The 26,115-nt window shown below is 54.3% G+C and overlaps 6 protein-coding genes across 6 annotated transcripts; 2 read left to right on the top strand and 4 right to left on the bottom strand.

The window, feature by feature from the left end:
- Window positions 1-1,483: 1,483 nt before the first annotated feature.
- K452DRAFT_304206 (uncharacterized protein) lies at window positions 1,484-3,505 on the bottom strand (the record flags this gene model as incomplete). Its single annotated transcript, XM_033542796.1, has 3 exons — window positions 1,484-2,841; window positions 2,894-2,994; window positions 3,042-3,505. 3 exons carry the CDS (start codon window positions 3,503-3,505, stop codon window positions 1,484-1,486), a joined length of 1,923 nt encoding a protein of 640 aa, XP_033403059.1.
- A 2,134-nt stretch (window positions 3,506-5,639) lies between these two features.
- Window positions 5,640-8,385, top strand: K452DRAFT_323498 (uncharacterized protein; the record flags this gene model as incomplete). Its single annotated transcript, XM_033544643.1, has 4 exons — window positions 5,640-5,687; window positions 5,806-6,189; window positions 6,254-8,154; window positions 8,211-8,385. The coding sequence occupies 4 exons, from the start codon at window positions 5,640-5,642 to the stop codon at window positions 8,383-8,385; spliced, it is 2,508 nt and encodes an 835-aa protein (XP_033403058.1).
- A 1,867-nt stretch (window positions 8,386-10,252) lies between these two features.
- K452DRAFT_282352 (uncharacterized protein) lies at window positions 10,253-11,212 on the bottom strand. The gene has a single exon (XM_033539573.1). The coding sequence runs from the start codon at window positions 10,851-10,853 to the stop codon at window positions 10,614-10,616; it is 240 nt and encodes a 79-aa protein (XP_033403057.1). The 5' UTR covers window positions 10,854-11,212; the 3' UTR covers window positions 10,253-10,613.
- Window positions 11,213-12,748: 1,536 nt separating this feature from the next.
- Window positions 12,749-13,603, top strand: K452DRAFT_217684 (glycoside hydrolase family 128 protein; the record flags this gene model as incomplete). Its single annotated transcript, XM_033536305.1, has 1 exon — window positions 12,749-13,603. A coding segment is annotated over one exon (855 nt), but the record flags the coding sequence as incomplete, so codon positions are not given.
- Window positions 13,604-16,165: 2,562 nt separating this feature from the next.
- On the bottom strand, window positions 16,166-16,656 carry K452DRAFT_5794 (uncharacterized protein). The gene has a single exon (XM_033546868.1). It carries the CDS (start codon window positions 16,560-16,562, stop codon window positions 16,290-16,292), a length of 273 nt encoding a protein of 90 aa, XP_033403055.1. The 5' UTR covers window positions 16,563-16,656; the 3' UTR covers window positions 16,166-16,289.
- Window positions 16,657-17,835: 1,179 nt separating this feature from the next.
- Window positions 17,836-26,016, bottom strand: K452DRAFT_261793 (uncharacterized protein; the record flags this gene model as incomplete). Its single annotated transcript, XM_033538590.1, has 2 exons — window positions 17,836-24,588; window positions 24,641-26,016. The coding sequence occupies 2 exons, from the start codon at window positions 26,011-26,013 to the stop codon at window positions 18,006-18,008; spliced, it is 7,956 nt and encodes a 2,651-aa protein (XP_033403054.1). The 3' UTR covers window positions 17,836-18,005.
- Between the last annotated feature and the right edge of the window lie 99 nt (window positions 26,017-26,115).

The following is a 26,115-nucleotide window of genomic DNA, read 5'->3' as shown; positions in this document are numbered from 1 at the left end:
CGAGCAGACCAGTCCATCGTCGCATCATCGACTTAGGCAGCCTACCATCTCAAAGCTTGCTCGACTCCTACATTTACAAAACTCAGTTATCAAAAGAATTTTCTTCCAACGGTCAAATGACCACGTGAAAAGGGAAGACTGTTTCTTAGTCCAAAATCGATGCAAAATCCGGGCCTAACAATACTATCCCGCAGTAAACTTCATCATTATAAGTCGTCTCATGTTTGATCCATGACCTAGCTTCGAGTAACATTCTTGCTTGCGTGAAAACTTCAAGGACCATGCCAATGGACTCAGACTGCCATCCCGACCGTATACACGCTCAATTTTCTCCAGTTTCCAGACAAGGATAATCATACTCGAGCTCGATGCCCGGCGTCAAAGGCGTTCCAATTTGGTTCAGCGACGTGCTCCCTAATTATTCTACTAGGAAGTCCCCTATACCCGTTGTCGATTAGACTTTATCTAGGTATATATAACTGTTTTGTTATTATTAACTTGACGTTCTTATATCGAGAGTAACGATAAGTAAACAGTTACACAGATACGGATAATACTACCATAACCCAGAAATTCTAGCACACATTATGTTAGAGGGAATGAGAAGAAAATGTTCAACAGCACAAGTCTAGAATCCTGTATATCTGACAACTCAATTCACAAAGGAGCAAGCGATGGCCCTGTCTCAAGATACCTATCCTAGCTTTGTGTAACGTCCATCATCACGAACCGAGATCCACCGTATAGCGAGATGGGGGACGATTTAAGTAGACCCTATAGACTACTTCTTACCTAGCTCCTAGCCTGAGTTCTAGGCATAGATAAAAAGGTCTTGGAGTATATTGACTCTATATGTCTTAGCTGGGTCTCTTCTTCTACTCCGTATAAGTATTACTATCTCGCTTTATGGTGAATCTCGGTTGACGGTGACGGACGTTACTCAATCGCGGGCATTCGCTGAAAACCAAACCAACCATGCTCAAAGGAATAACTACAGCACAGTGAGCTCACGGGAACACTGTCTCAGCTTCACCAGTCACAATGATTTCAGGTTGCTTAAAGAAATAGTTCAAGTGTCGTTTCTTATATTGCAGCTACGCGCTGCTATGTTTGTGCGAGCGATACCAGCTCGTGCTTTCGTTATGAAACCTCCAGCCAGCCAACCCTTAGCCAACCTTTATCAATCGATGCCACCCATCGCGTAATTATCAATCCCAGTGTTTCCCCAACCCCAGAGCCAGAAACGCCGTAATAAAAACCCGCAAAATGCCACCACGGTTGAAGCGCCCGCGGACAAAAAAACCCAACTGCAATACGCCGTGCTTCTCCTCTCAACCCCTTTCAATGCTGCGCTTGAATCTGCATGAGAGCAAAACTCCGGGCTTGGCTAGACGCCATCCGGCTGAAGAAAGTAAAACTGCCCCTGCTGGACTAGTCAAAATTTGATACAATGCCAAAGGGCAAAGGCAATGCCTGTGTCAAATCAAAGCTCGGTCCAGTCGCTGGGTCTGGCCCTGCGCTGACGGTTCTGATGCCTATGAGGATTGACAGGCTTGCGGAAGTAGGCGTTGTCTTCTTCGTTTGGGAAAGGTTCGCTGAAGACGGTTCGCTGTTGGTTTGGAAAGACACCGGGCTTTTGACCTTGCGGGCCCATGCCATTCATACTCCAACCTTGGTTGGACTGCCAGTTTTGTTGACCGTATCCGCCGTTCATCATGCCATTACCGTAATTGCCGTACATACCATTCTGCTGCGGGTATCCTCCCATGCCACCCATGTTGTTCCAGCCACCCTGCTGCTGCTGCTGCTGCTGCTGCATCATCATGGGGTTCATCATAGCATTCGGCATACCCATCATGGAACCCATGCTCATGCCCATGCCCATCATACTATTCTGAAAGCCCATCCCATTCATGTTGTTGTAAGGCATAAAGTTGTTGCCGCTTGGAAACTGATTGGGCATCATGGAGGATGGGCCACCGGCCAGAGCATTCATCTGGTTGATGAAGGCCTGATCCGATCCGCTGGGAGCTTGGACCTTCTGCTGTTCTTGTTGCTTCCGCATGGCAGCTGGAGCCGTGGGTATCCGATCATTCTTAAGCTCGTCTTCGGCAGGGCGCTTCTTTGAAACACCGTTAGTAGCAGCAGGACCAACAGGCACGGCGGCTGGAGTCTCAGGTGTGGACTTGGTCGCTGATGGCGAACCAAGCTTGGCGGCCTTGACCTCTGGGGTACCATTTGCACTAGGGCTCTTCCCCTCTCCTCCAGCAAGTGACGCCTTCTCAACAGTGGGGCTCTTAGAAGCCTCCTTAGCTTTCCTCTCTGCAGACTTCTCATCCTCGTAGGCCTTGATCTTCGCAACCATTTCCTCGTCGGAAGTAAGGTCGTCGATGAGCACACCTTCTTTGGAACAGTTCGGACATACGAAGTCACTGTTGATGAGTGCATTCTCAATACAATCATTGCAGTATGTCATTCCACAGCAAGGTGTCTTCATTGGATCCACAAACATCCGTTTGTCAATTGAGCACTCTAGTCCTCGGTCCCGAAGTTCCTGGCTTCCAGCAGACTGAGCTTCTTGCTTCGCGGCGGAAGCTTGAGCCTTGGCTTGGTATTGCTTCCAGGATGCCTCGTCTGGCTTTGCTATGACATACTCGCCTGCAGCGTTGATCATGACACCGGAAGGTTGACGAGTCTCATCAGTCAAGCCATCATTGGTAAGAGCGACAGGCTTCTCAATGGTCTGTAGCATCGAGCGAGGAATGCCGGTAGTACGCTTAATGCGTGGCTTGTTCTCGAAGTTCGGGTCGTCGTTTGTAGGACATGCCTGAATCCAATGGCCTATTCATCTTGTCAGCAAAAGTTCATTGCATAATCGTTCGTGATAGCTTACCTTTAACGTGGCAGCGATGGCAAATGTAAGTCTCCGGAGGCTCGCCTTCTGGAACATTGTTAGGCCTGCCCTTGTGTCCAGGTCGATAAACAGGCTTGGCACTGTTATTGTCAGCTTATTATTCCATTCATATACATGATGAACGCACTCAGCCATTTTAGCCTTCTGTTGCTCCCAGTTCTCAGCGCCAGCAGCAAACATAGCTGCGATCCTCTCCTCTTCTGTCTGGGCGCTGTTCATAGCCGACGCCCCGTCAACTGCAGGCTTGGGGGCAACGGGCTTGGATGCGGCAGACTCAGTGCGATAAGAGTTCTTCGCAGTAACAGGTGCCTTGCCTGACACATAACGAGCAGCTCTGCCATGACCGGGCCTAGCTGCTGGGAGACGACGAGCGAGAACGGTAGTCGAGCGAGGAATTATAGTGGTATCGTCATCGTATTCTTCGTTGGTGTCTTCAGTGTAGATAGAAAGATCAAAGTCCGTACCATCACCAAGACCAGTGGAGGTGATAATTTCTCTCTTCAATTCAAAAACTGAAATGCCAGTGCCATCAAACGTGATGCGCTGGGGCTCCTTAGAAGATTTGAATTTGAAGAACACTGAGGACGACATGGTGAGATGGGTGCGTGAATTTGTGTCGTAGTCGAAAAAGGTGGTTAAGGATTAAGCGTCGAAACGAGTCGTAATCGAGTAGTGGAATGGAACGTCCGGATTGGTTCGTAAGGTTGCAGTCGGTCGAAGAGCTCTCTTGGATTATCGAGTCGTTGACAGAGTTCAAACGTCCAGATGCAGACTGTCAAAGCAGGATATGCGACTATGAACTCTGTGCAAAGGCTTCTTTTATCGGTCTCCCAGTAGGCAAATGGGTATTTTGAATTTTGAACAAGCTGAGCTTCACCGCAGCAGCTAGTCGGAAGAGAAGAAGTAAAGAGATTGTGTACAAAGTGCGGATGGGCACAGTGAAATGGGGTAGGCTCAATCCAGTCGCGGAGTGAACTGAACTGCTGAAGACCACAACTTCACCAAAAGATCCTCCCAGCTCGCAAACTCTCCAGTTGTATACTGGCCCAAAGGCGCTCCACGCAACGACCCAGCAATCTCACCTGTGTGATGTGTCGATGGAGATGATGTGGCGATTCGCCGCTCAGGGAACCGCGAGGCAGTGTCAACTCGTCGCAATGCACGCGAGCGACCGTAAGATAGGGTTTGCAGGTTTCGACCGCACGGATCTGTCGATGAGTGGTTGCAGTGTCGAGGCTGGCGGGGTCGAGAGGGTGGATGGACGGAGAGACAAGGGGGAGAAAGGGAGCGATGTAGACGTGTCGCTGTCAGAAGTGGGAGGGAACAGCCGGCCGGGCTGAAGTGAACAATGGGAAGGTGCCAAGGATTGTTCCATTTGCGGCCGGGCAAATTTGTCATCCGGGGGACACCACGTGATACAAAGAATACTCGGAGGCTGCCACGTGATCGTGTTACGAAGGAGTACATCACAAAACAGTCTCTCCGTGTCTCTCAGCTTGACCAAGACAATTCTCCTTCGCCTTGACAATTTCGCTCATCCTAGCTTGACTCCGAAGTTCCCGTTCGCCCTTTGAAAAAGTAAGTCATAGGATTGAAATGCTATATCAATCCAAACCAATTCAATTGAAGACGTCGGCTTTAGACTCGCTCCTCCTTATCTTTCAAGTTGCTAAAGTCAGTAACCGCAGTACTGTTTTGTCGTTGTGCGGTTTCAGGTAAGGAGTTGGTAAATCCTTCAACCCAAACTTCAGTATGACCGGACAGATCTCCATTGTCCCTGGGAATCCGCGGCTCCCCATCATAAGCGACAAAAAACGTATTATGGATCTGATATAAGGCGTTACTATATTATAATACATAGACAGTAGAAGCAAATATTCTAGAGTTAAACTTGCTTTCTAATGAAATAGGCCTAGAAGCCTAACTACTCTTATGAGAGATTGCGGTATCTTGTATACTACAACTAGCCTGCGGTCCTCAGTTACACTCCTCTGATTGCCTCTTAGTATACTAAAGTTATAGGCACAGGTAGAATTCATTATCTTGGTAAGAGCGAGGTTGACCCGTACATAGAATGCACCGTCAGCAAGTTATCAGAGGCGCGACGGCCGGATCGCATCTTCCCGGTTTCTCTTCCAGCTTGAGGTTCTTGGGTTGTTGAAGGACTTCCCGATCGCATGGCTATGGTTATCGCTAGCATGGAATGCTTTGGGACGGGCGATGAATGCCGCGAACCTGCGCGCTCGCAGGGTAGTGAGCAGTTTGTGAACAAAGATGCATATTTGCTACGTGGTAGGTAGCGATGTCTTGTCAAGCTGTTTAATTGAGTCGTTGCGCTACCTACCTACTTAATTCACGCTGCTTCGGCGATCACTCGCCGCCGCCACAGTGTCTGCCGTCTTCCGTCATCGGTTTTTAGCTGTTAGCTCCCAGGGTCTGTTCGCGGCATAACCCGTCGGCCTGGTTCCATCGCTTTGCCCATCCAACCAACCATTTGATTCGCAGCCTCACTTGCAACATCACCGCGCTTCCGCTCGTGCAACCTGCCGTTGCACCCTCGACGGCAGTCGAAACAACCTGACCTGGTCACGTCCAGCTTTCTCTGACGCCAGCACCTTCGTCTTACCAGAACCCGGCAACCCCACCGCAGCGACAGCTCCCACGCTTGCCCCGCCACACGTCCAACCTTCTTTTCACAGCTTTGAAGAACCATCGAGAGCTCAAGATGTACGGTAGCAAGCTTCAGAAGAACAAAATCAGGCCGCCGCGGAGGGTATGTCCTATTTCCATCTCCCAAATCTATCTGCTTCGCCGGAGCGCTTCTCTTGCGCTCTTGCGCCAAGCTGCTCCCAAGCTTAGCTGGCACACACACGCTGACAGGCGCATTCAAGGGCATCAACGGCGGCGACATCGACTTTGAGAGCACCTGGAACATCCTCGCCGCCGCGATACGTCAGATACATACCAAGAATGCTTCGGCCCTTTCATATGAGGAGCTCTACAGACACACTTACCGCGTAATCCTGAAGAAGAAAGGCCACGATCTCTACGAGCGGGTACTGGGCTTTGAGAAGGACTGGTTAAGCAAGGAGGTCAAAGGCGGCGCACAAGGGCTGATCACGGATGGCTTGGTCGCGAGCATGCAGGATGGAGGTGGTAATACTACAATGAACGAACAGAGGGTGGCCGGAGAGAGGTTTCTGAAGGGCCTAAGGGAAGAGTGGCAAGATTACCAACTCTGCATGAGCATGCTCACGGACGTGCTAATGTACATGGTAAGTGCAGCACCAATGCTGGTAAAAGACGTCTCTTGAGGCTTACGAGAACGTGTACTAAAAGGAACGCGTCTATTGTACGGACAACCGCCAGCCATCCGTCTATACGACCTCGCTCACTTTGTTTCGCGACAACATCCTGCGCTCCGATGCGTCGGCAAAACACCCCAATCAGAAAATCCAGGGCATTCTAAACAAGATAATGCTGGACCAGGTCCATATGGAGCGCAATGGCGATATTATTGACAAGCATTTGGTTAAGTCATGCGTCTACATGCTGGAGAGCCTGTTCGAAGGCATTTCGGAAGATATCAACCAGCGGTTATACATCACTTCATTCGAGCAAGAATTCCTGGATTCTAGCCGCGAATTCTACAAAAAGGAAGGTGATACGCTTCTGCGTGACCGGGACGCCGGCACATACTGCAGACACGCGGCCCGTAGGATACAAGAAGAACAGGATAGATGCCGCTCGACGCTGTCGGAAAGCACTACACCAAAGATCGAGGCAGTAGTGGAGGATGAGCTCATCAGGAATAAGATTCATGATCTGATCGAGTCAGACAGCGGGGTCAAGTTCATGGTGGACAACGATCGGATTGAAGAGCTAGGACTTGTCTATGAGCTCAATTCGCGCGTCGACTTCAAGAAAACAGAGCTGGTTCGGGCGATACAGAACCGCATCGTGGAAATGGGAACGGAGGTTAACAAGGCCGCCATAGCTGCTTCTCAGGCACCCTCGGCGCCAGCAATCCCGGCAGAAGGTGGTGAGAAGGAAAAGAGCAAGGCAGCGTCGGCGGAAAAGGCTGTTAACCAGCAGACTGTGGCAGCGTTGAAATGGGTCGAAGAAGTCTTGCAACTAAAGGATAAGTTTGACGAGATCTGGAAACGCGCATTTGCCTCGGATCAACTCATGCAAACTGCCCTTACTCGCAGCTTCTCGGAATTCATCAACTCAAGCGCATTCCCTCGGAGCTCGGAGTACATTTCGCTCTTCATCGACGAGAACATGAAGAAGGGCATCAAAGGTAAATCAGAGAACGAGGTCGACATCGTGCTGGAGAAGGCCATTGTCCTGCTGCGGTACATTGTCGACAAGGACCTCTTCGAGCGCTATTACAAGAAGCATCTCTGCAAGCGTCTGCTTATGAACAAGTCGCTGAGCAACGACGTGGAACAGCAAATGATTTCACGGATGAAGATTGAGCTCGGAAACAACTTCACAACGAAACTGGAAGCTATGTTTAAGGATATGACCATTTCTGATGAACTAACTTCCGGCTTCAAGGACCACGTCGCCAAGCTCGGCGACCCAGACCCCAAGCGCATCGAACTTGGCGTCAGCATCCTGACCAGCATGACTTGGCCTTTGGAGTCCATGGGCAGCTCTGGTGACAACGAGGAGAGTGCGCGTCTAAAGTGCGTTTTCCCCATGGCCGTCGAGAAGATCAAGAAGAGCTTCGAACAATACTACGGTGAGAAGCACTCTGGCCGTCAACTTACCTGGCTCGCCAACATGGGTTCTGCGGATGTCCGGGCCACATTCCCTAAGGTGCCGTCCAAGGAGGGCGGCTTCAAGGAGCGTAAGCACGAGCTTAACGTCTCCACGTATGCCATGATAATCCTATTGCTTTTCAACGACGTACCCAACGAAGAGAGTATGACCTTCGAAGAGATCCAAGCCAAGACCAACATCCCCACCCACGACCTTATCCGGAATCTGCAATCTCTGGCCGTCGCACCTAAGACGAGGATATTGATCAAGGAGCCTATGAGCAAGGACGTCAAGCCCACTGACAAGTTCTTTTTCAACGAGGGTTTCGTGGGCAAGTTCCACAAGCTTAAAGTTGGTGTGGTTACCGCAGGAAACAAGGTCGAGGGCGAAAAGGAGCGCAAGGATACTGAGAAGAAGAACAACGATTCCCGTGGCTTCTGCATCGAGGCTGCTGTTGTGAGAATCATGAAGTAAGTTATGATGAGTGGTGTGCGTGGGCAGGAATGATGCTGACTTGAGTTTACAGGCAACGCAAAGAGCTCAGCCATCAGCAACTCGTTGCCGAAACCTTGACGCAGCTCGCCAACCAGTTCAAGCCAGACGTGAATATGATCAAGAAGCGTATAGAGAGTCTGATCGAGCGCGAGTATCTCGAACGCATCGAAGAGGCGGCTCTCCCCTCCTACCGGTACTTGGCGTGAGCGCGAGCATAAAACCCATCAAATACGCTTACGCTTCCCTCCTCTATGGCTCTTTCTCATGCATCCTCGGCACCGTGGTCCTTTGCCTGTAGAGTAGGTTTTCTTGACCGATCACCGGACGCGGCACGGCAAGCTCCGACCAGTCTAGCCGATTAGCGTACCCGTAGCCTTTGAGCAGCACAACGGCTTTCCGAACCACTGTTGCTGCGTTTTGCGCCTTTTTACACAACGGTACGCGATGTAGTCATTGGCTAGAAAACTCTTCTGGTCTCTTCGGCTTGTCGGATCCAGTATTTTGCAGAGCGGCCCTTTTCTTTTTCCCTTACTCTCTTCCTTCCTGCTTCTAGTCTTGCACCCCAGCGAATCATCATTTTTGCCAATCCCAAATGACGGGTCACATTTTGTTTTTCCTCGCTTTCCAACGGCAGCATCTGGATCTGGGCAGAAACGGCGTAACGGCGGTGCCTGGCGATGCGGCTTGACGGCGGTGGCTTTTGCTCCTCCACTTCCCCACCCTGTTCTCTCCCCTCTCGTCGTTTTTCTTCCATCCTCCCCATGCCTGGTTCTGCTTGCTTGTTCATTCGTTTGGCGGTCATGCAGGAACGCGCGTGGCGCCCGGCCCTGGAGTCGTGCCTACGCTAGCGCTCGGAGAGCCGGAGGGCGAAGACGACCGCCTGGTCCGGCGGGGATGTCGAATGGAGGTGTCGGCTCAGTAGAGCAGGAAGTAGGAGTGCCTCTGGATATCTGGGATTGGGACTACAGACAAAGTAGAGAGGAAAACGGAACCAGGTAGTTAGGAGCACGGGGACGACTAAACGACGAATGAATCCCAATGTGCTTTAGCGATTGCTTGCAGGAAGAATGGCCTTCTCAGTTCGGGAGTGTGTGGACCGCTGTGATCCTGAGCCGCGTAGGTTGTTTCGCGCTCTTCATTCCGGGTCCGGTTCTATCGTGAGCGGGCTCTAGCATAGTGCAATTGGTTTACTGGCCGTCTGGCTGGTCTGGTGGACGCGTGGCTGTCCTAACTGCCTACCTATTAACTCTGGCTACCCACTCGTTCGGACGTGTGAAGCCGTGAGATGCGTCGGCGGCGCCGGCGACTACGGCGGTGCTTGGTGCTGCGACTGACTGGCAGTGAACGTGATAGGGCACAACTCGCATTTCCGGCTGGCGCCGAGCCTCCCAATCTTCACTCGCCCGGCGCTTACATGGTAAGGCACGCACAGCTATAACAAATATCAAATACCTACAGAGGAACACAGCATCTCCGGGCAGCACGGAACTAGGCCAGCCTCCAAGCGGGCATCACGCGGGGCGGGCCTTCCTCATTGGCGTAGCCCGCAACCTAGGTAGGAGAGCGGGCAGGCAGAAAAGCGTCCGCGCGCGGGCTCTATATCCGGACAGCGACTATTGAATTTGAGATGAGCGGCTTAGCTAGTTAGCGCGACTAACTAACACCTATGGTACAATATTATGGTATGGTACAATATTGTAGAGGGACACGAGGGGGGCAAGAGGTCGAAAAAGTTCGGGCAGGAATTGCGATCGCCGTGGCGGGCGGGGGCCTTGGCTAAAAGTGGGCGATCGCAGATGTGCATGGCATTGCCCGGCTGTGGAGAGGGGTGGAGCGTTCGCGGATGGATGATTCTGGACTCTCTTCTTTTTTTTGGTGTGTGTTTTGCTGCCATTGCCCATTGCGTCGGCTCGGCGGGAGTCTGGAGACGGTCCGAAGGTCGAGGTTCTGGCGACGCAAGGGCGCGCGACCGCGAGCGGAAAAGAGAGCAATTAACAATTAATTATTACAGAGAGCCGCCAACCAGACACCGCTATTGGTGGTGGTGCCATGGCCGTGGGTAACTTTTAACACACTGCCAATTTCTAGCGTAGCGTCGGTCGGGTCGACTCGTGCCCGCCAACCTCTCTCGTGGTGGCCGCGCCCCGAACCCCGACCTCTCGACTGACCGTCACCCGCGCCGCCCAGCAGCCCTCTCGAATCTACCCGAATCCCGGAAGCCTGGGCAAGGAAAAGAATGGTACGGGGCTTGAAGAGTCTGACGTCTGCAGGGCGGCTGGCGCAGCGGAGCCGGGTCCCGCGACGGGCGGCGCGGTGGGTGGCGTCCAGCGGGCTGGGTTGGGCTGAGCTGAGCTGAGCTGAAAGAGAGGGTCGTTATCGTCTCTATCTAGAGTACTTAAAAAGCTGGAGACGCAGGTCGGACGTTTGGCAGTTGTCACTGGGCTGCATATGCTGCGCGACGCTGGCTGACAGGCAGACTGACTGACGGCAGCAGATCGGCTTGCGTGCTCTGCAGGATGTGGAGGATCGTTGGATTTGATTTGCTCATTTCTGCAGGTCGACGAACGGCGAGCGGCACCGCGGCAAAAGGCAATGCAGGCACAAGCAACAAGGCTGGCCGGACGACGACGACGACGACGACAACTGGAGGCGCAGGGCACACAGACACAGGCATGCCGAAGTTAGTTGGGTGCATGCATGGATGACGGTGACGGCACACGCGGTTCTCCACATGGCGAGACCGAAAGGCGGAAATTGGGCAGAGGGCCGCCAGTGCTCAGGTAATATCAGAGGCAGGTGTCAGTGGGCGATTCGTCGTTCGTGTCCAGGCCTCGTATCGTGTGGCTGCCCCTATTCCGCCCCCTGCACCGACTCCGGCCGTTCCTGGCGCCTGCCCCGATCAGGCCTGCTCCCCCTGTGGCTTGCGTGGTGAAACGCGAAGGCCCAGAAGTGCCCGCGCGCCAGCCCACCTTCGATATATTACTTCCAACCCTCCCCCATCTCGTCTCTCTCCCCCCCACAAGCCTCCGCGCCTCCATTTTCGCCGTGTGCTATTGCTGTCACTCTTTTGAGCTACTTGCTCGTCCCTTCTTTGTCTCCTCTGCGAGATCACACTCTCTATTGCGATAGCTCCGGCAGGCTTAGTCGCTGATCCCTTTGCACATCCCGTCAATCATCATGCAGTACCGCATTGCTCAATTCGGCCTCTTCGGCCTGGCCACGACCGTCCTTGGTCACCAGCACCACCAGAACAACAAGCACTCCAGCTTCCATGACCGCCGCATCCAGAACCACGGCCCCTTCGGCATGGGCAACGCCACCTACCCCTTCCCCAGCGGTAGCGGTGCTGTCCACACGCCCGTCCACACTCCCGCCGCCGTTGCCGGTGATGCCACCATCACCCAGGTGAAGACGGCCACGGTCAAGGCCGTCCAGGCCGAGTCGGTCTCCACTCCCGTCGTCGAGGCCGCCGCCGTCGAGGCCGAGTCTGTCGACACCTCCGACGAGGACTCCGAGGAGCTGTGCGCCGTCCAGACCGTCACCGTCACCAACCCCAACAAGGTCACCGTCACCGTCACCCAGCCCGCCACGTCGGGCGTCCAGGGCGCCACATCGGCCCCGGTCGTCCCCGTCACCCCGTCCTCGGCGGCTGGTGTTCCCTCGGTCCCTGCGGCTTCGGTTCCTGCCGCCTCGGCTCCCGCTGCCTCTGTCCCCGCGGCGTCCGCTCCCGCTGGCTCTGCTCCCGTGGCTTCGGTCCCTGCCGCCAGCTCCCCCGCGGCTGTGACCTCCGCCCCCGGTGCCCCCGGTGTCCCGGCTACCCAGCTCACCACCTCGACCGTCTACAGCACCCAGACCACCACTGACGCCACTGGCGGCGTTGTCACCGTTACCGTCCCGGTCTCGACCACCGTCTGCCCCGTGACCGCCACTGAGGGTGCCTCCACCCCGGCTGCTGGTGTTCCTTCGGCTTCCGCCCCTGCTGGCTCTGCCCCTGTCGCTTCCGTCCCTGCGGCCTCTGCCCCGGCTGGCTCTGCTCCCGTGGCGTCCGTCCCTGCGGCCTCTGCCCCTGCTGGCTCTGCTCCCGTCGCCTCGGTTCCCGCCGCCTCGGCCCCTGCTGGCTCGGCCCCTGCGGCCTCGGTCCCTGCGGCTTCCGTCCCTGCCACCTCGGCTCCCGTTGCGGCCACCACCCCCGCCGCTGGTGTTCCCGGTGTCCCGGCTACTCAGCTCACCACCTCGACCATCTACAGCACCCAGACCACCACTGACGCCACTGGCGGTGTTGTCACTGTCACCGTCCCGGTCTCCACGACCGTCTGCCCTGTGACCGCCACCGAGGGTGCCTCCACTCCCGTCGCGCCTGTCCCTACTACCGATGCCGCTCAGATCACCTCTGCCCCGGCTGTCTCGGCCACCCAGTGGACCACCTCGACCATCTACTCCACCCAGATCTCCACTGGCGCTGACGGCGGTGTCACCACCATCACCGTCCCCATCACCACCACGGTCTGCCCTGTGACCGCCACCGAGGGTGCTGCCACTCCTTCCAGCATTGCCCAGACTCCCGTTGCCACTCCCAGCTCCAGCGCCGCGGCTGTCACCAGCGCTCCTGCCTCTTCCGTCGTCTCTAGCAGCGCTGTTGCCTCGGCCACCTCCACCCCCTCCTCCTCCTCCGGCTCTGCCAAGAGGGGTCTTGTCTACAACACCTTCTCCTTGATCTCCGAGTTCTCTGCCTCCGTCAGCATCGGCTGGATGTACAACTGGGCTCAGACCCCTGGTGGAACCATTCCTTCTACCTTGGAGTACGTTCCTCAGCTGTGGGGTCTCCGCACCGCCTACGACACTCCCGACTGGAAGAGCAACGCCGAGGAGCAGATTAGCCTTGGTTCCACTCACCTTATGGGTTACAACGAGCCCGATGTTGAGGATGGTGCCGGTGGTTCGTTCCTGAGCGCCACCGAGGCCGCCGAGGGCTGGATGACGTACATGCAGCCCTTCGCCGGCAAGGCCAAGCTTGTCTCTCCCGGTGTCTGCAACGGTGAGGGTGTCCGCCCCGCCACTGGCCGCAACCAGGGTCTGGACTGGCTCGAGGACTTCGTCAGCGCCTGCAGCAGCTGCACCATTGACAAGATCAACGTCCACTGGTATGCTTCGTACACCGGCATGGGCTCCGACATGGAGACGGTTGTCAGCTACTTCAAGGAGTACATGGAGAAGGCCTACAAGAAGTTCAACAAGCCCCTCTGGGTCACCGAGTTCGAGCTCCAGGGTCTCGACGGCGTCGAGGGCGCTGACGAGATCGAGGCCAAGTTCATCAAGGAGATCGACACCTACGTTGCCTCGACCGCGTGGATCGAGCGCTACTCGTACTTCAAGACGGAGACGATCGTCACCAAGACGGCCCTCAAGACGGCTTACATTTCGTAAGCTCAGCGTTCTCTAGCTAGGCCAAGACTCGGATGAAACGTACGGACAATAAATTTCCATTTTGGGGCCATCTATCTTCTCTCCAAATCCAGCGAGAGAGGAGCGGAGAGGCGTGTGTTTTGAGCGGGTTTATTTGCTGAACTTGGGATCTATCTTTTTTTATTTGCGGCTGGCTTTTTTCGAGAGGGGACTGCCGGGAACATAGTAGTTGGGGGCCGCTGGTACATAAGTTGGCTCTGCCTGGTTTCTCTTTCTCTTGTGTTTATAATGTTGATATCAAACCTGTTTCTATACTTTTTCTCCCTCTCCTTGCCTTACCTACCTAGGTACCTACTATTTTTTAGTACAGCTTTTGACGAGGATACGAAAGTCGGAGTTTCTATCTACTACAACTACAACAACAACAACAAATTTCAACAACTTCAACAATTTCGACTACAGCGACGACAACTACAACAACATCAGCAACATCAGCAACATCAGCAACAACACCAAGGGGTTTTTTCCTGCACCAAAAGCGCCGGACAGGTAGACAGACAGACAGGTACCCAGGCAGGTAGACGGTAACGGCAACGACAGCGACACTGCCACCGACACCGACCACCGCCAAGCCAGCGCCCAAAAGTCTAGACCCCGTGATCGGCACGCTCGTAACCGATACTAGATATGTATGGTAGATTGCTCGTTGACCGCTTTCTCTCTGGCTGTCAGTGCCTGTCAGTGTCGCCCCCTGACGACTTAAGAGTGAGACACCACACCACTACTATGACGCGCAAGGCAGGTATCGCCGGTTGCTAATCTCTGAGTTTGTTTGGATCTTGTCTTGTCTTGTCTCGTGCTGTGTTATCTCATGGCTTCTTGGCACCAGCACTACCACCACGGCAGCTTTACAATAGCACGTACTTGCCGATAGTGGCTAGCGAGAAGCGAGGAGAGTTCGGTGAGGCTTACGTCACGCATTGGGGGGGGCGAAATTGCTGGGTGGGGTCGTGGGCGTTGGGTGTTGTGGTGCCGTTGTGCCGGCTTGGTAGTTGGTTTGTAGGCTGGGTTGGTTGGGTTGGGCTGGGTAGGGGAGGGGAGGGAAGGGTGTGGGTTGTGGGAAGGAGGAGGATATTGTAGAGGTAGAGGTAGGTAACTAGGTACACAGAAGGATTGGCATTGGCACTGCCTGCTATTGCCTGCTATTGCCTCCCGAGTCAACTACCTACAAACAATACAGACGGGAAACCGAGAACCCGAGAATCCGAGAACCCGAGGACTGAGAGACGGGCCAAGGCCAAAGGGGCAAGCAAAAAACACAAGAACATGAACATGAACAGGGGGCGCGCCAGCAAACAATGATGGGACGAGCATTAAGGACGCCTGCGCCCGTGCCTGTGGGCGTGCACGCTTTGCTCTTTGCTTTTTTTGCTTTTTTTGCTTTTGCCTGACTGACTGACTGACTGAGCATGGAGCATGGAGCACAGGCTGACTGCTTTGCTCAATGCTCAATGCTCAGTGCCAGGATGCTCGGTGCCCAATGCTCGGCGCACGGATGCTGGGTTTGAGTTCGGACGCGAACCCCGTGGCTCGATGATCGCGCGAGAGCACGGCTCGGTCCGTGGACTTGGGGCTTGGGGCTTGGCGGTGGGTTGCGAGGCGAGGTGGGTTTGTGTGGGTTGAGAGGGGGGTGTGCGTGCGTGCTAGGTGGGTGGGTGGGTGGGTGAATTGTTGCGTAGGTTGCTTGGGAAAGGGGTGCGTGTAGGCGGATGGAGTATGGGGATGGGGAAGGGGCAGAGGTTGGGGATACGAGGTTGAGATGGGGATGATGGGGGATGGGGGATGGGGATGGCTATTTTCGTGGCAATAAGGCAGGTAGGCGGCAGTGCCTACAATACAAACATCTGCGTGTATGTGTACGTATACAGCAGGCAAGCAAGCACGCGTGCGAGCCTACGTGCAGTCAGTCCGGCCTGCGGACGTGGTTAATTAGTTAATATTGTACAATAATAGCGAGGTAAGACAGGACGCGTATACACACAATATGTACGAAAATAGGTCTTGGGAGTAATCATCATTCAGTCTGTAGTAGAGAAATAGCAGGATAGGCCAGGCCGGCAAGGCAGACTGGCTGGCTGGCTGCACGGCACCTATCCTGCCCGCCACCACCATCACCACCACCACCGCATTGCATGCAGGGAGGCCACTCTCCGTGAGTAATCCTAATACGCAGTAATACCAAACGCACCCTCGCCAGCCAGCCAGCCGTCGGCACGGCACGAGTCGACTCACCCTCCCAAGCCGCCGCCAGGGCCGCCGCCGCAAGGCCACACGCCCGCGGGCCCAAATCAATGCGCTATAGCGGCTCCGCTCCCTGCTTTAACGCGCCTTACTCGTAGGTGCCTGGGCCGTGCCTGAGCCTCGCTCGCCTGAACTGCTCACGCCCCTGATCGGGGCTCGTCCGCAATCTATATCCACATCCGCGCCCCGCCGTCGCCGCCGCCGTAGGGCCCAGCGCGCAGTCCTGGAGTGCCGGGGAGGCCTGGACTCGAGTCGAGTCGAGTCGGGCTCGGCAGGCCGCTGCTGCTGCTTCCTTGCTTGCGTGCTGCTGGTGGCGGTTGCCATTGCTTGCTCGGCAGAGAGAGAGAGAGAGAAAGTGTGTGTGTGTGTGTGTGTGTGTATGGAGTAGCGGGCGTTGTCTGTAGTTTTAGGCGATGCGATGAGGTGCTAGACGCAAAGCTAATCCGTAGGTACGTAGTAAGTAGGTAGGTATGCCGACCCCTGGCTGGCGGTGTACAATACAATACGCAGCTGCTGACCGACGGCGGGCGGTTCGATCTTCCTTCCATGATCCATCGAAGCTTCTATGCTGTGGGACCGGCTGTCGGGTATCCTGTACCGTATCTTCTATCCTTGGAACAGGAAAAAGAAAAATGGAAAGAAAGAAAGTGAATGTGTAGATGTGCACACCACGAACCATTCAACCTTACCTACTCACCTACCCCGTATGCACACCACCTTCTTACGCACCACACGCTATGTACCCGTATCCAGCGCAAGAGCGCCCTCCCCGCCCAATCGAGCAAGCAAACACAAGCGACGCGCGAGCCAAACTACTGCATCGAGCAGCGCCAGCGGGGTAGGATACGAGACATAAGTGGGTAAGGCGGTAGGTGGGTGCTGTACGTACCACTTACACTACCCAGGGCATCCAACAATCGGCAGCAGCAACACGCCAGAAAACGGGTAAGTGGGCCAAGCGACGCGACGCGACGGGACGACGGATGGATGAAAAAAGAAAGACGGACACACGCGCACGCCCCGACCACCTACCTACCTATGAACCCCGGGAGTCCCGTGTCCCGTCCGCGCTCTCCGAGCCGTCCCAACCTAGTCCTCGTTTCCCGATTTAGCCGCCCACCTAGGTACGCACGCTCGGCCACCACCACATGCCTATTGTAGGTAGGTAGGGACAAGATACCCTCTCGGGAGTCAGTCAGTCAGTCAAGACTCGAGAGCGGCGAAAAGAAAAAATAAATAAAATGGGCGACCAGTCCGGGGAGGGGGTGTCGGATACAGCTGCCTGACTGACTGACTGACTGGATCAAGCCACCCCGTCCTCGGTCAGCCGTCTCGGAGGAGGAAACCCTACCTACTATAGTCCAGCAGGAAAGAGACAGAAACAGAAAGAGGCGGCTCTCCCACACAGCCACCCTAACCCACCCGCGTAATCCATCCGTACAGTACTACATACGTACCATACATACACACCCCGTACACACACGTGCGCGCCAGTCCAACACACGCCTCGTGGCGGTGCTGCAGGAGCGAAACATGCGCACAAGCACGCACGCACGCACGCACGCAGGACGGGCACTGGACTTCGCCGGCCGTTGCGCCTGCGTAACTAACGCGCATGCATGCGTGCGTGCGTGCGTTGCGTGCAACTGCAACTGCAGTGCCATGCCTGTAACGCGGTGCAGCGCACGCGAGCGAGGCTGGCTGTCTGTCGTCGTACCGGGCGGGCGTTGTCGTACAGGGCGCTTGCAAGCTTCGGGAGCGCGCGGTTGTGCGGAGGGGAGGGGGAGGTTGGGAGAGATGTCCGTCCAGTGGGTAGGTAGGTAGGTAGGTAGGTACGGGGTAGACGGGTGGGTGGGATACTGCCGTGGTGTGCATGGCCGTGGTGGTGGTGCTGGGCAGTTAATCGGACGAGAACAATATTCGAGAGTGACAATGACAATGACAATGACAATGACAATGACAGTGACAGTGACAGTGACAGCAACAACAAACAGATCCTAGCTAGCATTCAACCACAAACAAAAAACCCCATACTCGAAACGTCTGCTTTTTTACCCGCCTCCCGAAAAACTAAACGCCGCGCTCTTGCAATCTACAGCAACCAACCAACCAACCAACCAAATCACCACCCCCTTCGCTGTCCCCTCGCCTCATGGCCCTTCTCCTTCCGCCGTGCCTTCGTATTCTCGTGCTTCCTCCTCTTAACGCGCTCCGCCCTCTCGGGCTCCCGAACAGCCTCCAGCCTGCGCTTGACCCTGCGGCTCTCGCGGCGCTCCTTGACGCCCTCGCGCACCTTCTGCAGCACGGCCACGTACTCGCTCGTGCCCAGCTTCTTCTGCAGCAGCGCCATGACCTCGTGCGCCGTGCCGACGAGGCCCTTGTGCGCCTCGTTGAACGCCTCGTCCAGCGACGCTGCCGTCGTGATCGTCGCGTCCGTGAGGTTGTGCAGCGGCAGGAGGATGGTCGGCAGAGTGGGCCGGAGTGCTTCGAGGGGCAGTGCGTTGCTGAGCGCCGCGATGAGCGTCATCGACGCCGTCTTCGGGTACAGCGACGGCGCGCGCGTCGTTGCCGGCTCCCGGCGCAGGATCGCTGATAGTCGCTCGAAAAGGTATTGCAGTGCCGTCTTGCCGCTGGCTGCTGTGTTGTTTGCGTCCGCGCCGTCAACGGCTTCCTCGTCTTCTTCTTCTTCTTCTTCTTCTTCTTCCTCTGCCTCTTTCAGTGCGCTTTCGTCCACTGCGTTGGGCGCCTTCCAGCGCAGCTCGTTGGCGGCAAAGCAGCGGCCGAGAAAGACGAGGTTGCGCACGGCCTGCGTCGCCAGCTCCTCGCTCACGCCTGGTACCCTCAAGATCCTCAGACTGGCGCTGGTCAGGTCGAGCATGTCCTCGCCGGTGAGACCAAGGCCGCCGGAGCCGACCAGTGGCAGCTTCGCGTAGCCTTCCGATGCGTTGTGGCTTGCAAAGTCGCTGAAATACAATCCGATGAGTCTGGCAGCGGAAAGTTTGACCCAGCCATGTGGGAAGGTCAAGCTTTCCCGGATGATTGTCCAAACAGGCTGTGCGCCAGCAGCGAACGTCTTATCGGGCGTCAACTTGCACAGCTTTGCAAAGGCTTGGAGAGAGTAGTAAAGCAACTCCCAGTCGCCCTCTTCTTGCCGCTCGCGTGCCTCTTCCATGATAGCTGGCAGCTGCCTCAGGACGTAGTTGACATCCTTGGTCTTGCCTTCGGTCTGCTCGAAGTAGAGAGTCCAACATTGAATAGCCAGACGCCTCTTCAGCGTTTGTTCCTCCTGTTCGAACCATGTCTTCATGATGGAGACAAACTTCTTCGTGCGCTCGGCATCGGCGCGCTCAAACACCTTCTTGAGCAAAGCGCCAGCCATTTCTCTGCAGTCCTTGTCGTCATCGTTCACCAAGCGCAGGACCAAGGGCGCGAAAACATTGTCGGCAATATCCTGTACAAGCTCATCGCCGACCTTGTTCAATAGAAGATGCAGCGCTTCCATGACCGACTGCCTACCCTCCTTGTACTTGTAGTCCAAGTTCTTGACAAGGAAGGCGATTTGCTTTGACAATCTGTCCTTGCTTTGCGGGTACTCCATGATGAACTGGAAATAGACGTTTCGCGACAGGTCACGAGCTGTACGGGTCTGGTTGGTTACCATGACCGCAGCGACCGTGTCCATGATATCGTAGACCTCTGTGATGACGATCTTACGACTAAGGACCGCCTTGAGGAAATTGAAGGTTACACCTTGCCGGTCAGGCTGCTCCAAATCATCCTTGACGCGCTTCAGAAGGTATGCAACATCTTTCTCCTTCACGTTGGCGTTCCTGCGTTCCCGAAGGACAGCTGACACCAGCTTCAAGCATGCCTGAGCGAGCTCGGTATTGGTATCACGCTCGTTTCGGAGGATCCGAACAGCTTCGGCGGCGTAAACTGGAGCATCCTTGTCGAGCTGCTCAAGAGGAACCTTGATGATTGAGCTCAGCAAGCGGATGGCAGACATCTGGATCTCCTCCTGGCCCGAGACGACAGCATCACCAATGATAGGCATGAAGCCCGCAATGTTTTTCGGCGTTCTTAACTCGTCGTGCTTCTGCAACACTGTCCGCAAAACGTCAAGGGAAAAGCGAATAAGCTTGTGAATGTGTGACGTGGTAGCTCCACGATTCGACATCTTGTTCGCAGCCTTCATGTTAATGAGGTAGCGCTTCGTACGGGGATCTTCCTCCTCCTTCGGACGATCAGACGTGTTGGCCTTGTAGACCGCTTGGATAAGCTGGTAACAGAAGACCAGCACGTCACGGTTCCCGTTCTCGATGGCTTCGTTGTGAAGTACACCAAGTCCGATGCGACGCAGTAATTCGTCGATCTTCTTCACCATCTTGATATCTAACCTCTCGAGCAACAAAGCCTGAACGGGATTGATGAGGTCCACAAAATGCGTGACCGTGGTGGACTTGGCAATCAGTTCCATGGAATCAAAGCTCTTGCTGCTCTTCACTTCCTTCATCTTGCTGATGTACTCTTCAGCGTCCTTTTCTTGGCCCGTGACTCCAAAGATATCGTCCATAGCCACAGAGACGACTTCGTTAAGGCAGTAGTCGAGTTCACCTGGCTGGAACGTAGGAGTCATAGAAACAAGAATGGAGTGGACAGTGAAGGAAAGCACGTGAAGTTGGTAACCACGCTGCAGAGCCGTGCGCAAAGCCTTCAGCATAAAGCCAAAGTACTCTGGACCGATGAGGGCTGAAATGTCTGCCAAAGTCTTCCTTGTCATGTCTCGTGCCGTTTGGTCTCTACTACGCAAAATCGCAGAGACGTCCAAAAGCACGGGAGGTAGGCGTTCGGCAAACTGGTCGGCGGGTAACAGACGGAGAAGCTTAACTATGATGACAGCCACAGGAACACGCAAGCTGACAGTCGAGTCATCCTTGTGGTGTATGTAGGCCATGAGTGGCGGGAGAAGATTGTTCGTGAAGTCTGCAGAGAGCTTGTCTTGGCTAGGCAGGGTCTTCGCGAGCTTGGGAGCCTCATTCGTAGGGGCAGTTTGGGCCCCGTCTGCATCGGCCATCTCCTCGTCTTCCGTTTGGGTGGTGCCTTCCGAGCGCGGCGCAGAAACGATGCCCTTAACTTGTGCGGCCTTGTCGAGGCTGTCAATTACGACACCCAAAAGCCTTATGGTGGTTTTGTCCATATCACCCTTGCTGTACCTTCGGACCAGAGCGCGGTACTGAGGCCATTCCAATGATTGAGCCAGGGCACCTATCGCACGAGTCGTCTCACCAGCAAGATTGGCTGCACCGCTATCATCCTCTTCTCTGTCGAAAATGAAGTGCTCCAACAGAGGTATGAAGATGTGGGCAATGTTGCCACTGGCAAGCTTGCTGGCCTCGCCCGCCAGCCTTCGCAGAGCACGCATACGGCGGTGCTGCTGGATGTGCAGAACGTTGCCGAAGAAAGAGGCTTCCTCGTCATCGTCTACGAGGAGTACGTGCATATCACTGACAACGGACCAATCAGGGAAGTGACGCACTATCCGAGCCAAAACAGATAGGTACTCCGTCCGAACCAACTCAGAGTTTTCTCGAACACCGTTGTGGATGCCCGGAATTATGGCCGTGGTAATGAGCTTTTGGAAGCTCTCCACATCCGCGTTACCTTCCTTCGCAGCCATTTCGACGAAGCGCCTAAGCGTAAAAGAAGAGTTGATTCGAAGTACCAGCTCCTCCTTCTCCTTGATATAGAACAACATGTTGTAAACGAGCGGAAGCCACTGTTTGATGCTGAAAGATTGATACTTGTCCTCGTTGATAAGGTGGAACGCCTTGGAACGAAGATCAAAGTCAGGCTCATCAAGCGCGGTTTTCGAGAAGGCATTGAGATCGTGGGATATGGAAGCAACTTCAGTAAGTTCCGGATCAATGTTCGCAAGGTCTTCCAGGACATTGCAAGTCAGCTCACGGCTTCTCCGGTCTTGGAAATAGCCAAACAATGAGCTAGTGACCTGGAAGACCTGCTGGGTAAGCTCATCATCAGGACCAAGCTTGTGACGTGGGACAAAGTTGTGCAAGATATTGAGAAGATCACCCTTCGTCCTTGGACTGACCCGCCTTGTAGGCTGCTGTAACAAGAAGATCGAGATGTTGATCATAGAGTCCGCTTCGGCAGAACCCACAACGAAAGGAGCAAGGCGTGAGACGGTCTGCACACCCGCCTCAAGGAGATCTTTGCTGGGACTCCGTTGGAGTTCGGCGCCAATACGAGTCAAAAATGCTCCCGCTTTGGGACCAAGGACATTGCTCTGCACCCAGGTCGGGCTTGCAGTTGTAGGTTGGTCGACGTCCATTGGGTCCGCTTCAGCAATCGTAATTACATTTTGGAGGATACTCCGCAAAATGAAGAGCTTGACCTCTTCCTTGGCAAAGGTAATCTCAAGACACTCGGCGACCTTGTCCAGAAGAGAGTTGTTGAACTGGACGAGGAACGATACTGTCTGGGGAAATTTGCTCCAGGCAGATACGAGCTTGAGGATACCAGAAACAGATTGCGCTGTCTCCACCGGAAGCTTCTCCAGCTTAGGATTGACCAACTCTTCGAGAATCGAGGGAACGTAACCGCTCCATTCAAACTCAGGACAGTTGTTGAAAAGAAGGTTCAGGCAATGGAAGCCAACTTGTCTGATTGAATTGAGTATGGACAGCTGAACTCCGCTTGACGTCTTCTCCTCCCCCTTGGAGGTTGCGGAGACGGTACGCGAAGCGGTGATCAAGCAGTAGAGGACAGGGTCGATGAGTTGGCCGGCGAAGGGAGATAGCTGTGTTCCGAGGATATCCAGCATATCTTCCAACATATTGAGAAGACCAAACTGTTTCCGGGGGTCCAGTAGGTTCTTTGACAAATATTTCTCTTGCAGATTGCCGTCTTTTACGAGCGAAAGTCCAGCTAACGGGCCCAGAGCAATGTCAATGAATTGTCGAATTTCATCGTCGCCAAACTTCGTAAGAGCGATGAACACCGCCTTTCTCCGGGACTCTTGGCCACGTCGTCCGCTGGCAGATCCAGCGCGAGCGATGACCTTACCATAGAGCATTCGCAGGACCACAGGCATCACGTCAGTACGATCGTCGACTTGCATCGACTCGTCATCTTGCCCGATGTCTAGGAACACCGAAACCTGCTCTCGGAATCTTGCGTCGTCAAGGAGATTCATCAGATTCTCTTCATAACGGTTAATACTGCGGTTCTTCCAGGTGAGAACAGCCTTGAGGGCAGACTTTTGGATTTCCACATCACCATTGGCAAGGAGTGCCAACAGCGCAGAATAAACGTCAGCCGATCTGAAGAGCACCTTCGGGTTGGTGAACTGGGAGAATAATGAAAGCATGGCTTTTTGATCCTTCCTTGACCAGCTAGCGCCCTCGGCAGATGCTGAGGCATCTTCCGAGTCGTCTTCCGGCACTGGCGCCTCGACGTTGGAAGCTTCATCTCCGACGGCCCACCTCAGAAGGGTAGGGACGAGAGATCTGGACCTCTTCTCTGCGACCTGGGGAATAACACTCAGCACGCGCAAAGCCTGTGAGCGGCTTGCGCTAGTAATGAAACTAATCTGCTTATGCTCTTCCTTGAACCTGTGCTGGATTTGTTGAGCAGCATCTTCAAGTGTCTTCGATGTCCTCTCAACTTCTGCAGTAAGCTGGGAAAGATTGCTGCATTCAAACTCATTGACCGCAACGCCTGCGGAAGGTTCATTGCTGGATTCCATGGAGTCATCCGAGGAAACCACAGTTTGTGGTACGCCATCAAGCCACGCGAAGGCGAGTTGCGAAACTGCCTGCTCGCCTTCCTTCGTTTCGCAGATCTCCTTCAGTGCGTTGCAAGAGTCTCCCCATACTTGCGTGAAGTTGACGTAAAGAAGGCCGAAACAGTAAGTGGGAATTGCCCTCGATAGCCAAGTGTCGTTTGCTACAGACTTGTAGCTTGATGCAAGGCGCCGAATGTGCATGGAAACATTGCGTGCTGTCTGAATGTTGAGTGGAATACTCTCAATCAGAACAGCAGTGTTAAGAACATCTGACTCCTCGCCATTGTGTTTGAGGTCGTAAACGAGCTTCAAGATGTCCAGAGCCGAAGTTCGCAACTCGTGAGAAGGGGAGCCAAGACACTCAATAAGCGCGTCGGCGAGGACCTCGATATGATCCCCGTTGACATCTATCGAACTTGGGTGGGCCCTCGCATATCTGCATAATGCGTCCCAGAAGACTGGATAACGCATATATGTACTGGAAGAACGACAAAGGGGTATCCACAGTGATTTGTCTGCGTTTTTTGCTTCTCCGTCGTGGCTAGCGACATACCTGAAGCCCGAGCCCACAGCAAACTGCTGCCAGGGAAGGATCTCTTGTGCTGCAGTTTCTTTAATTGACCCATTAAGGAGTTTATAGAGCTCAGCATATATGCCGGACTCTGTCTTCGGGTCAACCGTTGAAATTCGAACAATATCCAAGAAGGCGTTGCATTTGGCAGCTTGATCTTGGGATCCTTCAGGTGAATCTTTGGAAAGGCCGCGGAACGATTCTAAGATATCCTCTTGCCACTTTTGCGGGCACAATAATGGAGAACTTGAGAAACAGCCTTGACCAGCAAGACGTGGAAGTAGAATAGCGAGTTTTTCCGAATCTTGGTTCCATCGAGTTACGATAAACCTGACAGGAGTTAGCAATAACCCAAGCACATGATATTAAACGGTGAACATACTTCCGAAACTGCGGCATAATCAAACTTTGAAACCTCTGTTGTCCAATTTCAGCGAAGAAATTACAGAAGGGCAAGAACGCCTCCTGCCATGGACCACTGGATATGGTATCCACAATCTTCAAGTGAGGAATTGCGACATCCATTGGACAGCTTTGTAAGATAACCGCGAGCGTAGCAAGGACATCTGACGCCGACCTGACATCGGATGTAACTTTGTTGGACTCGGCCGAGTATATGACTTGAGCTATACCCCGCATTACGGAGCTCCAGTCCTCGACCCGAGTCCCTTTCCTGACACCTGATACAGTGAACAAGAGACGCGCAGCATCTTCCAGCTTCTTCTTGTCCATTTGAGCTCCCGGTCCATCAACTTGTTCCAGCACTACATCCAAAATTGGTTTGAAATTTTCCGAGTCCGTATGGTGGATGATGGCAGTAAGGACACCCTGAACAACGTTCATCGCTGGCCTTTCATGGGGTACCAAGGAGTCCGTCTCTCCAGAAACAAGAGCTTGGGCCAGTAGCACTTTGAATACAGCCTGGCCGCTCGAATGCAATCCTCTCTGCAGTCCCTTGATAGACTCGATAAAGAGGGACATGAGGCCTAGCTCATACTGCTCTGCATCTCCCCGTTCCGCCGTTTCTTCAAGATCCTTTAGCGCATGCGCCATTATCGTCACTAGCGGTTCCTTGTCCCTGTAATATGATGCGCCGGCTTTCCTCAACAGGAAGCTCATGGCTTCGGCCGCGAACCTAGTGATAAAATGTTTTTGGTGTTCCTTGCCTAACATTGGCGCCACGAGATCGTAGAGAGGTCGGAGATCGGGGACCAAAAGGCGGGAAAGGTACTTGAACAGCCATGCCAGGCAGGTAAAGCTCCATTCTATCACCTCGATGTCCGGGTGTTTCGCGGCTACCTGGCAGATGGTCTTCACAGTGCGCGCAAAGTGCTTCTCAAACCTCGCGCCCAAATCGTGAGCAAAACGCGAGGTAAGATTCAGCAGCGGTTCCAAAGACAGAGCATCCCCCTTCTCAATGTATGTGATAAGCAGGTCCATGATGCGATCATCGTAGTGGAGGATTTGCGGCAGGCTTTCGATGAGCGGCTCCAGCTGGCGGGAGAACTGCCTGAAGTTCTCGGAGAGGTTGAGGTCCAGCCATTCTTCGAAAGAAGTCTTGAGGTAAGAGGTGCTGGCAGAGAGATCCGATTCGTCTGGCGCGCGGCGAGTCCTGCGGACTGGGTCGATATTGAGTTTTGCGATGCGCTGCGAGAAAGATTCGAAATGGTGCCTGCGCGACGACGCGGTGCCGCCCTTCTTCGGCTTAGTGACCTTGGAGGCCTTCTTGTCTTTTCCTCTCGACATGGCAGCCATGGTGTTGCGCAGCTGGCGATGTTGCGGAGGTGTCGCGGGCAAAGCTCAGAAAAATCCCAGGACCGGTCGGCGTTTGCGACCACCAATCACCGACGTAAATCT

Source organism: Aplosporella prunicola (assembly GCF_010093885.1).
Source record: "Aplosporella prunicola CBS 121167 unplaced genomic scaffold K452scaffold_1, whole genome shotgun sequence".
Classification (NCBI taxonomy): Eukaryota; Fungi; Ascomycota; class Dothideomycetes; order Botryosphaeriales; family Aplosporellaceae; genus Aplosporella; species Aplosporella prunicola.
Note: the sequence above shows the minus strand (reverse complement) of the source record. Positions and strands in the feature narration are given on the sequence as shown.

Excerpts from the sequence above, each read along its gene's own strand:
- K452DRAFT_282352 (XM_033539573.1), bottom strand. The coding sequence starts at position 10,853 with ATGCCTGTGTCTGTGTGCCCTGCGCCTCCAGTTGTCGTCGTCGTCGTC.
- K452DRAFT_5794 (XM_033546868.1), bottom strand. The coding sequence starts at position 16,562 with ATGGTTCGTGGTGTGCACATCTACACATTCACTTTCTTTCTTTCCATT.